This window comes from Tiliqua scincoides, chromosome 9, assembly GCF_035046505.1.
Source record: "Tiliqua scincoides isolate rTilSci1 chromosome 9, rTilSci1.hap2, whole genome shotgun sequence".
Classification (NCBI taxonomy): domain Eukaryota; kingdom Metazoa; phylum Chordata; class Lepidosauria; order Squamata; family Scincidae; genus Tiliqua; species Tiliqua scincoides.
Genome location: NC_089829.1, coordinates 48,210,158 through 48,222,891, shown reverse-complemented (window position 1 = coordinate 48,222,891; position 12,734 = coordinate 48,210,158). Strand labels below are relative to the sequence as shown.

The window sequence follows — 12,734 nt, the reverse complement described above, 5'->3', positions numbered from 1 at the left end:
GCCAGCTGACTGCTTTGTGTTCCTATTACAAAAGGCGCTCCAGCTTTTTTGACTCTGCTGGGCTTTCCGTTTGGTTGTTTGCTTTCAATTTGTTGCTGTTTGCTTTTGATGAAATCACTGTTGTGTTTTTGCTTTTTGCTTTCTTCCTCCAATTTTTCATTATTTTTTTGTAAGCCTCCTTGAGCTGCCTGTCAGGGCTTGAAAAGGCAGGGAAATAAATACTTGTATTTCAAGCTAATTAAATAAATGTACCCCCAGCAATATATTTGGCTTTGGAATCTGAGGTGCTGTGGGAAGGGGCAGGTATTGGTAGCAGAGGAAGAGAGCCCCAAACCAAACCTGTCCAGCTCAAGAACAGGCAGCTGTGACATGCAAGATGATGAGGACAATAACATGCTTGATGCATTTAAAACATCTGAACGTTGACAAAATCACTATCAGTCAAATTCAAAAAGCTACCCTGCTTGATCCAGCACACATGATCTGTAAATACATTACAGTGTACTAGGCCCCTTGGTGGGGCCTGGCTAGTGATTAACACCAAGTCCAGCTAAAGAATGGGCAGCTGGGATATGCAAGAAATAATAATAATAATAATAATAATAATAATAATAATAATAATAATAATAATAATAATGATACATTTGTGTTTGATGTCCTCTTTTTTCTGGCTCAGAGTTGCAGTAACAAGCCATTACTGAGCGATTTCCAGCCACACTATTTAGTTGTCTTCCTTCCCGTAACCTCACACGGCTCAGCCCTGGTTGCCCAGCTGTAGCTCCTGAGTCGTGCAGTCCATTTGTTGGCACATGTCCAGGTACTCTAATACCTGATGTGGTCCTTGCTGACCTGGGTAACAACCGATCCAGTATAGGATTATGTTTTATTTGTTTCCCCATACTAAGAATGGGTTTGGGACATATTTAGGGTGCAATCCAAACTGCCCCATGGGCCGGTGACAGTCCATGGGTGACAGGAGTGTCACGAAAGTGCTGTAAAACACTCTTGCGTCGCTCTGAGGGGAGTGAGGCCGGGCATGGATGTGTGCCGGCCTCCCTCTGCTGCCATGGCCCGGGAAGAGGTACGTTTTGTGCCTGCTGAGCTTGGCCGATGCAGGGGTCTGGGAGGGGCGTGAGGAGGAGGTGGCGCTCCCGGGGAGGAGTGGGCAGGGAGCAGGAGGCAGGGCAGGATTCGGGACTTATGACAGATCCTAACCTCATTCCCAGGCAGCCTCAAGCTGCCTGGATTTGCACCACCTCCTGAGGTGGCGCAGATCCAAGTAGCCCCATTAGGACTGCAGTGGCTCTCTCGAAGGTAAGGGGAAAAGTTTCCCTTTGCTCCTGCTTGCACTGGGTACAGCGCAGGCCCACTGGCCTGCCTGTTCTAGTGCAAGTTGGGATCGGGCTGTTAGTCTGACTTCTCAGCAGAGGCTTGTCTCCTTTGGGTGGCCCTGTCCAGCTTAGCCCCCTGCCTCACTGAAGCATGCAAGCCCCACCACCACTACAAGGTGGTGTCCCAAAGATTATGGCACAAACCAGCAGTGGTGACTGGTACACTGGGTGCAGTCCCAAAAATGCTTGAACTGCATTTAAAACATCTGAACATTGACAAAATTATTATCAATGGAGGGTACCAGGAAGCAGGTCTCTTGTTATCTGGTGTGCTCCCTGGGACATTTGGTGGGCCGCTGTGAGATACAGGAAGCTGGACTAGATGGGCCTATGGCCTGATCCAGTGGGGTTGTTCTTATGTTCTTAAACTACAATTCCCAGAAAGCCTTGCAGGTCTCTTGTTATCTGGTGTGCTCCCTGGGGCATTTGGTGGGCTGCTGTGAGATACAGGAAGCTGGACTAGATGGGCCTATGGCCTGATCCAGTGGGGCTGTTCTTATGTTCTTAACTACAATTCCCAGGAGGCCTTGCACATCTCGTTATCTGGTGTGCTCCCTGGGCATTTGGTGGGCCGCTGTGAGATACAGGAAGCTGGACTAGGTGGGCCTGTGGCCTGATCCAGTGGGGCTGTTCTGATGATCTTATATCAGTTAAATATAAAAAGCTACTCTGCCTGGTTCAGCACAAAATATTTGTACATTACAATGTCCTCGGTCCCTGGGTGGAGTAATTAACTCCAAGTCCAGCTAAAGAACAGGCAGCTGCTATATGTAAGATAATAAGAACAACAACACAATGAAGACAAAAAATAGCTTGGTCTTTTGGAAGGACTCGACAGGTGAATACAAGCAAAGTCCAGTCAAAAACAACATGACTGTGTGAAAATATAATAATAATAATAATAATAATAATAATAATAATAATAATAATAATAAAGGCCAATTGTCTCTGGTCTGTCTCCTGGCTGTGGGCCTTCCTTCTTTGCCTCTTAGCCTCAGACTGTTGGCCAAGTGTCTCTTCAAACTGGGAAAGGCCATGCTGCACAGCCTGCCTCCAAGCGGGCCGCTCAGAGGCCAGGGTTTCCCACTTGTTGAGGTCCATCCCTAAGGCCTTCAGATCCCTCTTGCAGATGTCCTTGTATCGCAGCTGTGGTCTACCTGTAGGGTGCTTTCCCTGCATGAGTTCTCCACAGAGGAGATCCTTTGGGATCCGGCCATCATCCCTTCTCACGACATGACTGAGCCAACGCAGGCGTTTCTGTTTCAGCAGTGCATACACACTGGGGATTCCAGCTTGTTCCAGGACTGTGTTGTTTGACACTACCCCTCCCATCAACCCACGAATCCCATGCTAGGGATTCCAACACGTTCCAGGACTGTGTTGTTTGGAACTTTGTCCTGCCAGGTGATGCCGAGAATGCGTCGGAGGCAGCGCATGTGGAAAGCATTCAGTTTCCTCTCCTGTTGTGAGCGAAGAGTCCATGACTTGCTGCAGTACAGAAGTGTACTCAGGACGCAAGCTCTGTAGACCTGGATCTTGGTATGTTCCGTCAGCTTCTTGTTGGACCAGACTCTCTTTGTGAGAGTGTGTAATAATTATTGGTATGTTCCGTGTGTTCCGTATGTTCCAATTACATATTGGTATGTAATAATTATTGGTATGATCTTGGTATGTTCCGTCAGCTTCTTGTTGGACCAGACTGTTTTTGTGAGAGTGTGTAATAATTATTAATTATCAATAAATAATTTATTATTTATTATTATTTATTATTTATTTAAAAATAAAGAGAATTAAAAATAATTCTCTTTGTGAGAATGTGTAATAATAATAATAACTATTAATAATAATAACTATTATTATTATTATTGAGCGGAAAACCCGTAAACTGATGAACGTTCACCACTTGCCGCATCCCAGAAGTGACGCTGACTGACTGTACCTACCGAGGAAGACTGGAGGCCAGGAGCTTTTGCAAGTACAACAAACAGTAGAAGAGGAAAAGTGAGGACTGAATGACTCTATCAAGCTTGGAAAAGTTGATAGAAGCAGTTAAGTCAGAAAACTTGATGAAAGTTGCAGAAAGTAAAGAGGAGTACAAAAACTAAGAGTATGAAAAACGGGTCAACAGCTGGAGAGAAAAGCTATTGCACAGACAATTCATTAAAGGTAAAGAAGGCAAGAGCAATAACAGCTTGAGTTGGGCATGGTTAAGAACAGGCACCATCAAGAGGGAGACTGAAGGACTGATTCCAGCCGCACAAGATCAGGCTCTGCAAACGAATGTAATGAAGACAAAAATACAAGGCACCAGTGATGATAGTAAATGTCGTTTATGCAAAAAATGGGACAAAACAATCAATAATCTCATTTGCGAATGTCCCAAAATAGCCAACACCGATTACAAAGAACGGCACAATTATGTGGCTAAATTAGTTCACTGGGCCTTCTGTAAACAGTGCAGCATACCCACATCAGAAAAGCCGTGGCAGCACCAGGTAGAAAGAGTAGTAGAAAATGAAGAGGTCAAAATCCTGTGGGACTTCCGGATACAGACTGACAGACGCATGGAGGCCAATACTCCAGATATTACCATCATAGATGCCAGGCGCGTGTTAATCATAGATGTTGCCATTCCTAGCGAGTCACAAATTTTGGAGAAGGAACAGGAGAAAGTAACCACATACCGCGACCTGTGCATAGAATTGACACGAATCTGGATGACGCATGTAAAAGTGCTGCTGGTAGTAATTGTCACGCTAGGAACAATGTCATCACAATTTAACGAGTACTTTGCACAACTGGACGCCCCGCAATAGCACCAGTTGAATTACAGAAGACCGCCATAATTGGCACAGTGTCCATCCTTTGTCGGTACCTCATCTACACCTAGACGTCAGGCAGATGTCCATGTGGATGAGTATTCACCAGCTGATAAATGTTGTGGTTTTTGTGTGTATACGATCACTATTAGCTGTGTTGTCATTTTGATGCGAATTTTTAAAAAAATTAATAACAATAACAATAACAATAAAAACCAGCCAAAAATTGGTGGGAGCATAAACCAGAAAAAGTACCAAAAAATAAGAGAGTGAAAATCTTGTGGGATTCTCAAATACAAACTGAAAAGTTTTGGCATGCAATACACCAGACATCACAGTAATAGAAAAAAATTAAGTGACTATCGCAGATACAGCAATACCTGGTGATAGCAGAATTGACAAAAAAGAACATGAAAAAATTAGTAAATTTCAGAATTTAAAAATTGAAACCCAAAGATTATGGTGTAAACCAGCAGTGGTTATTCCAGTGGTAACTGGTGCACTGGGTGCAGTCCCAAAAACACTTGAACTGTATTTAAAACATCTGAATGTTGACAAAATCACTGTTGGTCACATTCAAAAAGCTCCCCTGCTCGGTTCAGCACCAATCATTTGCAAACATATTACGACGTCCAAGGCTAGTAATTAACGCCAAGTCCAGCTAGAGAACTAGCAGCTGGGATGTGGAACATAACAATTGTCATTGTTATTGTCATTATTGTTTGCACCGGCCCAAGTTCCTCTCTGGATTGCGCTCATAGTCAGTAGATGCAGCTACAGAATTATTTCTAACTGGAAAAGTGATCTATTTTAATTCCTAGAAAATCTCTTTAACACCAAAAGGTGGCGTTTGATGTTTTTATGCATTTTAAACAAAAGTTAAAAAAATTAAAATTACAAAAAAATAAAAACACTGTCAGAGGTTGAGAGGGGGGAACTTCCAAGGTGAGGGGGAGGGGAGGCCTTAAAGCCCCAGTGGAGGAAGGGGCGGGCCTGAGAGGGGCTGGCCCAGCTGGGGGGGAGGGGGAGGAGGCAGCCTGCTGCAGCGAGGCCAGGCTGCTAAGGAGCCCCACGACCACAGAAGTGGGGAAACCTCCGTCTGTGGGGAGAAGGAGCCAGAAGAAGTAACTCTTTCCTCCACTGAGGCTACTTGGGCCAGCTGACTGCCACAGGAGACGGACCCCCAGGGGACCCCGCTGCCACCCCTCACGTCACTCCTGGGGCCCACACACCCCTACCCACAGGGCACCTCCCTTAGACTCAACTCTGAAAATCTACTCAGCCTGGCAGTAGTGATTCAGATTTGGGAACAATCCTGAGAGCTGCCACACAGACCCTGTACTCCAGTTCTGGCCAATGCATTTTTCTGCTTCAGTCCACTTTTCATTCCAGCTTCCTCTCCTTCCACCTGCCCCACCGTAACTTCCCTGCCCAACTCCTCACCCAACAATCAGTTTTATTAACCTGAACTCGCCAGAGATTGAAAATAGAGGGCTCTGTGGATGCAAAGCACCTGAGCTCCAGCCTCAGACATGATTCAACACTTACTACTGAGCAGAGTCATTGAGTTGATATTCTCGGGACCGGTTGAAGCATTCCTGGATGCCAGAGTCTGCCCAAAGTCTCATCATTGCCGAAAGCAGCTCTGGAGAGAAGGGTTCTGTGTCCTCCATCCGACTCACAACGTCGCAAACCATCTTTGCATCAGCCTAGAGAGAGAGAGACAAGGAGACAGATGTCAGGTTGGTGAATGCATGAAAGCCAGAGAGCCGGCCTCTCCTGGATCCTAGGAAGAAGCTTCTCCAGACATGCTGGGTCAACAACAGGCCATATCCATGGCTATGGACCACCAGGGATGGAGCGGCCACATTTTGTGACTGCCTTGGTCAAATTCTGGAGTCAGGTCAAATTATGCAACTTATGCCCCCATCTATGTAATGCATAGCTTACCCCCCCCCCCCACCACCTATGCAATGCAACTACACTGCTGGAGTGGGAGCTGGATGCTGTAGTGGGGGGACAAATAAATTTGATTTACTTCTTCAGAGGCTGCCTGACTATCCATGGGTCTCCTCAGACCTATGTTAGCTATTTTGCTGGCAGAAGTCTGAGGAGAGTAGAGGGTTTGTTTGGCTGGAAAAATTAGGGTAGGATCTGGCATGCCCCACTCCTGCATGGCATGGCCACTGGCATGCCCCACTGGTGCCAAGATCCTTGGTCAGGTGTTGGTCACTTCTTAGTTCCATACAGCATCATGACACTTGACCCTTCTGCATTCTTGGTTTCTTGAGCAGCGGAAGCACATCAGGCAGAGAAATGGGTCTGACTGAGAAGTCCTGCTCCAGCAGTTCTCTTTTGGAAGAACGTGATTCCAAGTGGCAGGTGACCAGGAAATAAAGAGATCTGCTTTGGAGGAACAGGGCTGTTTGGTGAGCAGGCAGCAGTCTAGTGAGACAAAGAACCCTCCAGAATGAGAATATGCTCTCTCCAAGATAGGTCTGCCAGCCTGCAAATGTGCATAAAGAAGGCAACATAGCAGGTTGAAAGCTAATAGTTGGACGAGATTGGTCCTAAGCCAAAGAGTCACACAATCCCAATCCAATGCACTGGCAGAACTTGTGTGTCTGGCAGCACAGCATGCTTTGTGGCTGCCAGAAAAGGCAACAGTCCCTACAGTGTGGCCTGGCCCCTGCTGCAAGCAGTAAGTGCCCCAGGCCATGCGCCAGCAGCCCAACAACAAGCCCTGGCCCTATGAAGTCAGCTCATGGGGCCACTGGGAAGCAGGAGTGGGTGGAACAAATCTGGGGGGCAGACTGAGGTAAGGAGGGGTGGATTCCAAAGAGAGTGGATGATGAGGCTTGTGGAGTCAGAATTCACCAAGAGATGTGAATCCCCACCCACAGATTGGGAGGCACTGGCCGAGAGAATGTCCAAGGAGATATTCTAGCCCACCACTCTCCTTCCTTCTTCTCCCACTCCGTCCCCTCCTCCTTTCAAATCCAACAAGGGCAGAAAAAGGAGTAGTGCCCAAGATTTTCAACCCAAACTTCCAGCCATGCTGTTTCTACTTGTCCCATATCCTTCCAAGAAATGTCTCACTTCTTTTTGTGTTACAGTGTGAACAGACTGTACTGAATGTGGTCTTAAAGAAGAGGCACCTTATTCAAGCAGTGCCATGCCTTGGGGCACATATCTAATTTCAACACAAGCAAATGGAAGACAGAGGAAGGACATCAATGGACAGTGATGATACAGCAGAATCCAAAGCTAAATAAGGGAACTCAATGGGCTCTCAAGTGACAACGAAGTCCTCAGTTTGGGACAGAGGCTGAGCTAATATGTCAAGACAGAAGTTATTTTGGAAGCCACAAAATCAGCAGAAATGGTACCTCCCCGCCACTTAATGCAAAGATAAATAAATCAATGTTTTGAAGCTGTAACAGTTCCAACGTAAGAGAAAGGGGCCATCAACAGTCAATGGAGAAGGGACAAGAGCACATCAATTCTCCTGCAGATTTGGGGTTCCAAAAGGGAGCTTTACTCCATGTACCTTCCGAAACAGCTCTTCATTTAGACTAACAGGGTTTATTTTTATTTTTTAAAAACCACGCATAGAGATTTAATGATTTAAAAAAGCATCTCCACACCACACAACTACCCACTGAAAGGGCACCGGGTCCAGGCCCTCAATGTGTGCTTTTGTTAGCAGACTTAACAAGCAATTAACAGTCCAAGTGGAGAGGACGGCCCTTTCTGTTCTTGCTCTCCAGGACACACTCAAACTGTGAATGACCTTCACTTCTTTGTCCCCCCTCTGAGCCCAGCAGGCCAGATTCTGAAGCAAGGCCTGCCTGAATCTCTTTCTCTTCCCTCTTCCCCCCAGCCTTCCTCAGTCTCTTGCACCCCCCTCCCTAAGGCAGTGGGACATACACCTCCTGCCAGGCTTTGCCATCTGTAGCGAAGTGTGCAATTAAAGAAAACAAAACAGAAACACACCGCGTGCAACCCTAGCAGTTCCCATCCTACTGGGGTCTCATTTAATGAATACTGTGGTGGTATTTCAGACAGGAGGGAGCCAAAAATAGACAAGTGGGCACTCAAGGGATGGCTGGACTGAGAGGCACAAACAGGCTGTTTGCTGGAAGGTGACACGATGACCCTTTTCTTCTTGCTGTGCTTCCCATTTTCTTCTCTACAGTCCACCTGGTCCAGCTTCCTGGATCTCACTGTGGTTGACCAGATTTCCCAAGGAGCACTCAAGACAACTAGACATCCATATTCTGTTGCCACCACCTTGCACTTGGCATTTGGAGGCTGGGGTACCAGGGAACAGGGATGCCAGACTCAGGATTTGCTTATTTACTTATGATTTACTCTTTATTTTAAGCGCCACAAGCACTGGAAAAGTCACACACACACTTGATACAGAGCCCAGTTTCAGCCTTCAGGCCCATGGCTGGGGCATACAATTGGCTTCACACACAGGACACCAAGACTCTTGTTATGTTTAGAACAGGGGTGTCCAAAGTTTTTGGCTGGAGGGCCACATCATCTCTCTGACACTGTGTCGGGGGCCGGGGAAAAAAAAGAATGAATTTACATTTAAAATTTGAATAAATTGCATAAATTTACATAAATGAATATATTAAAGATGAACTTGTATGAATGAATGAAGGTCTTGCAATTGCTCAAGGCCTATAAAAGACCTTGCACAAAGCAAGGCTGGCCCTTCCTTTGCTGCTGCTACTGCATAACAAATGTGAAACAGCAAGCAGTGGAGGGAGCTCTCATCCCACAGCTCAGGCGAGAGTCGCCCTCACACTGAGAGCAGTTGCATCAGGCCAGTGCGGGCTCCAACAAATCTGTGGAGGGCCAGAGGCTCATTGGAGACTGGGGGCTCCCTGAGGGGTGCATTGAGAAGCCTTGAGGGCCACATGTGGCCCCAGGGCCGGGGTTTGAGCACCCCTGGTTTAGATGCTAGGGAAGGATGCTATGCGGCAGTGGACCAGGACAAAAACAGAACACCAGCAGCCTGTGGAACACCAGCAGCAGTTACCCTGCGCCGAGTCTTGGCTTCTGCTTACAGCACTGAGAGTAGTTGTGCAAAAGGAGATGGTGATGGGAGAAAACGGCAGGCCAGGCTGTCTCAGCTGCTACAGAATCTCTGAAGTTGGACGAGTGCCCAGTCAAAGAGAAGCAGGGAGGGGGACCTGGTTTGGCTTCTGCTTTAGAGCATTGCAAACTGCTGTGCAGAGGGAATAATGTGACGGTAAAGAAACATCTACAGTCCCTTCCCCCATCACCCCCTGACTATGAGTCTGGGAGAAGGCAGGGTAAATAAGGACCAGTGGCTCTACCACAAAAGGTACCTTGCAGCGTGCCATGTGTTGGTGACTTGCATCAGTGGCATAGCTAGAAGGAGTGCCAACGGGGGTACACCTTCCATGGCCACCCCAACTCCTCCAAACGTGACTGGAGCTGTGTGACCAAAAACCCGTCTCTCTACTCTGTCCATCCCCTGCCTAATTTTGTATGTTGCAATCATGTCCCCCTTCAGGCACCTTTTCTCTCTAAAGAGCCCCAAACACTGTAGCTTTTTCTCATAAAGGAGATGCGCCAGCCCAGCAATCATTTTGGCCACTCTCTTTTGCACCTTTTCCATTTCTAGTATATCCTTTTTGAGATGTGGTGACCAGAACTGAACCTAAGAACAGATCGATGGATCAGGCCAAAGGCCCACCTAGTCCAGCTTCCTGTATCTCACAGTGACCCACCAAATGCCTCAGGGAGTACACTAGATAACATGAGATCTGCACCCTGGTGCCTTCACTTGAATCTGACATTCTGAGGTAACCCACTTCTAAATTTATTTACTTGATTTATACCCCACCTTTCTCCTTGAAGGGACCCAAGGCGGCTTCTATAATGTTAAAAATCAAAAAAGATTTCTAAAATCAGGAGGTTGCACAATACATGTCATGGCTTGTAACCTGTGATGGACTTTTCCTCCAGAAATTTGTTCACTCCCCTTTTAAAGGCATCCAGGCCAGATGCCATCACCACATCCTGTGGCAATGAACTCCACAGACCAACCACATGCTGAGTAAAGAAATATTTTCTTTTGTCCGTCCTAACTCTCCCAACACCTAATGTTAGTGGATGTCCTCTGATTCTGGTGTTGTGTGAGAGGAAAAGAGCATCTCTATCTACTCTATCCATCCCCTGCAGAATTTTGTATGTCTCAATCATGTCCCCCCTCAAGCACCTTTTTCTAGACCAGGGGTGGGCAAACATTTTGGCAGGAGGGCCACATCGTCTCTCTGACACTATGTTGGGGGCTGGGGAAAAAATTAATTTACATTTCAAATTTGAATAGGTTTGCATAAGTTTACATAAATGAATTCATTAGAGACGTAACGTATATGAATGAATGAATGAATTTTACTGAGCTTATTTATAATGCACATGAAAACTATAATACAGGCATGTAGAACCACATGAGAACTATAAACTGTTTGCCACACACCTCTTGCACAGTGAAAACAGACCAACCAAGCCACTAACACACGGAGACACAAGTTGTTCAGAGGCAACTGGCCGAGAGTCGTTTAAAATAATGCTCAGGGAAAAGAAGAAAACACATGGAGGCTGCACAAGGCCTCGTAACTCGGCCTGCAGCTCTCAGTTGGCGGTCATGACCGGCAGTCACAGGCCAGTGCAGGCTCCATAGTCTCTGATGGGCCAGAGACTCATTGGAGACTGGGGCTCCCTGCGGGCCAGATTGGGGGACTCCCACAGGCTGCAAATGGCTCCCAGGCCGGGGTTTGCTCACCCTGTTCTAGACTGAAGAGCCTCAAACACTGCAGCCTTTCCTCATAAGGGAGGTGTCCCAGCCCAGGAATCGTTTTGGTCGCTCTCTTTTGCGCTTTGCTACTTACGCGACTGGCTCTGGCTGCTTTATGGCCATCAGCAGCAACACACACCGGACTGGCTGTCAATCTCTTGAACAAGGATTCCAAGCACGGAATTGGACTTCTTCACAGCCACACTGACCTACCTTCATGGCTTATTGCCAGCCAAATGCCCAGAGGGGGACTGAAACCAGCACTGGTACTCCACCCCACCCCACCCCACCATAGGGCCCTGAGGCCTCTCACTTCCTGCTCACTTCTCCCTGTCAGGAAGGCGCACTTCCTCCCTTCGTCTTGTGCACTGAGTTACCAGGACCCGACTTGATTTTATTTTAACCTTTACTGGCGTGAACAATATCTGATAAATGGTAGCAATGGCAACATAAAAAGCTTACAATAAGCAGAGGGATAAAACGGCCAAGGTTGAAACTACTCATTGCTCAGGGTCACTATATAGGGGAGCAGAAATACATAGAAATTTGCGCCTTGACAACACAGAGAACACAAGCAACACTCCTTGCTGCCATCCAGCAGATACCGAACAGCGTCAATATCCGATCCATGAAAGTTTTCCAGAAATGGGAATGGGAATTGATGATGTAAATCAGTATATGGGGGCAATAAAATGGCACATGGGCCAAAGACTCAGTTGAGGTTAGATCACAGGAATATGACTGGGAACTCTCCAATGACCGATTACATTTTGCTCCCCGCACGTTCGTAGGCAGGATATTAAACCTGGCTCTACGAATCTGAGGGAACGCATGAGAGATGGCTTGAACCCGAATCACAGGGTCACGAAAGACCAAAACACAGAGGGGAACAAGATTTACGGGCTGCGGCTTGTAAATCCTGTTTCTCTACATCAAATAGTCGGTTCCGAATGAGATTGTAAGCAGCAGGCAAGGATAACCCTCCCAGCAGGCTATGTGCTATTGTGGCTTCTCTTGCGACTAGTCCCAGTTCCTCCCCTGACCAAAAGTTCCACTCCAGGCACTGAGTGTCCTCAGAGGGACTCAAACTCTCACCATAGACTCTGTGCTGGTTGCACACGACCACCCTCTTCTAAGGAAGCTCTCCTTTAAATCTCGCTCTGCGATGCGCAAAAAATTATTCCTTGGACACGTGTGACAGACGGGGATTGCGCCTCGGGTTTAAGGGTGGTGATGGTGTGGCATCCAGTGTGTTATCCTTGAGTGTGGCATCCTGGGGACCCTCTTCCTGCTTCGTGGAGGTGCCCTGTTGCTGCACTGCTCACCCCCCCAGTGCTGGCTGTCCGCGGGCCCTAAGCCGCCCCCTTCTCTGTTCACCCCGCTTGCTCTTCTCTGACCACCAGCACTGGGGCTGGGTGGATGCAGTGACTGTCTCCTTGGATATCACACCAGTGACACAGACACAGACACGACTCCAACGATGCACTCATGCCGTGTCGATGTCTGGAAGCTGCTCAACAGGTGACAGGCTGTGCTGGGGTTTCCATCAGTGCTGTCGATGTTGCTGGAAAGGGCCACATCAGAATTGTTGGGGGGACTGTGCTGGCACGGCACTGCCTGGACAGGCTTAAGGTGTGATGGGAATGACACTGGCGTCTGTGTGACACTGGCACAGGGTTG

The 12,734-nt window shown here is 47.4% G+C and overlaps 1 protein-coding gene across 4 annotated transcripts in view; it reads right to left on the bottom strand.

Annotated features, from left to right (window-relative positions):
- Nucleotides 1–12,734, bottom strand: part of GNAO1 (G protein subunit alpha o1) — a 199,857-nt gene that overhangs the window by 51,863 nt on the left and 135,260 nt on the right. For all 4 annotated transcript variants that reach the window (XM_066636985.1, XM_066636984.1, XM_066636982.1 and 1 more), the window contains exon 4: nt 5,759–5,919. In XM_066636985.1, coding sequence (XP_066493082.1) covers nt 5,759–5,919 — 161 coding nt within the window. The remainder of the gene's footprint in view (nt 1–5,758; nt 5,920–12,734) is intronic.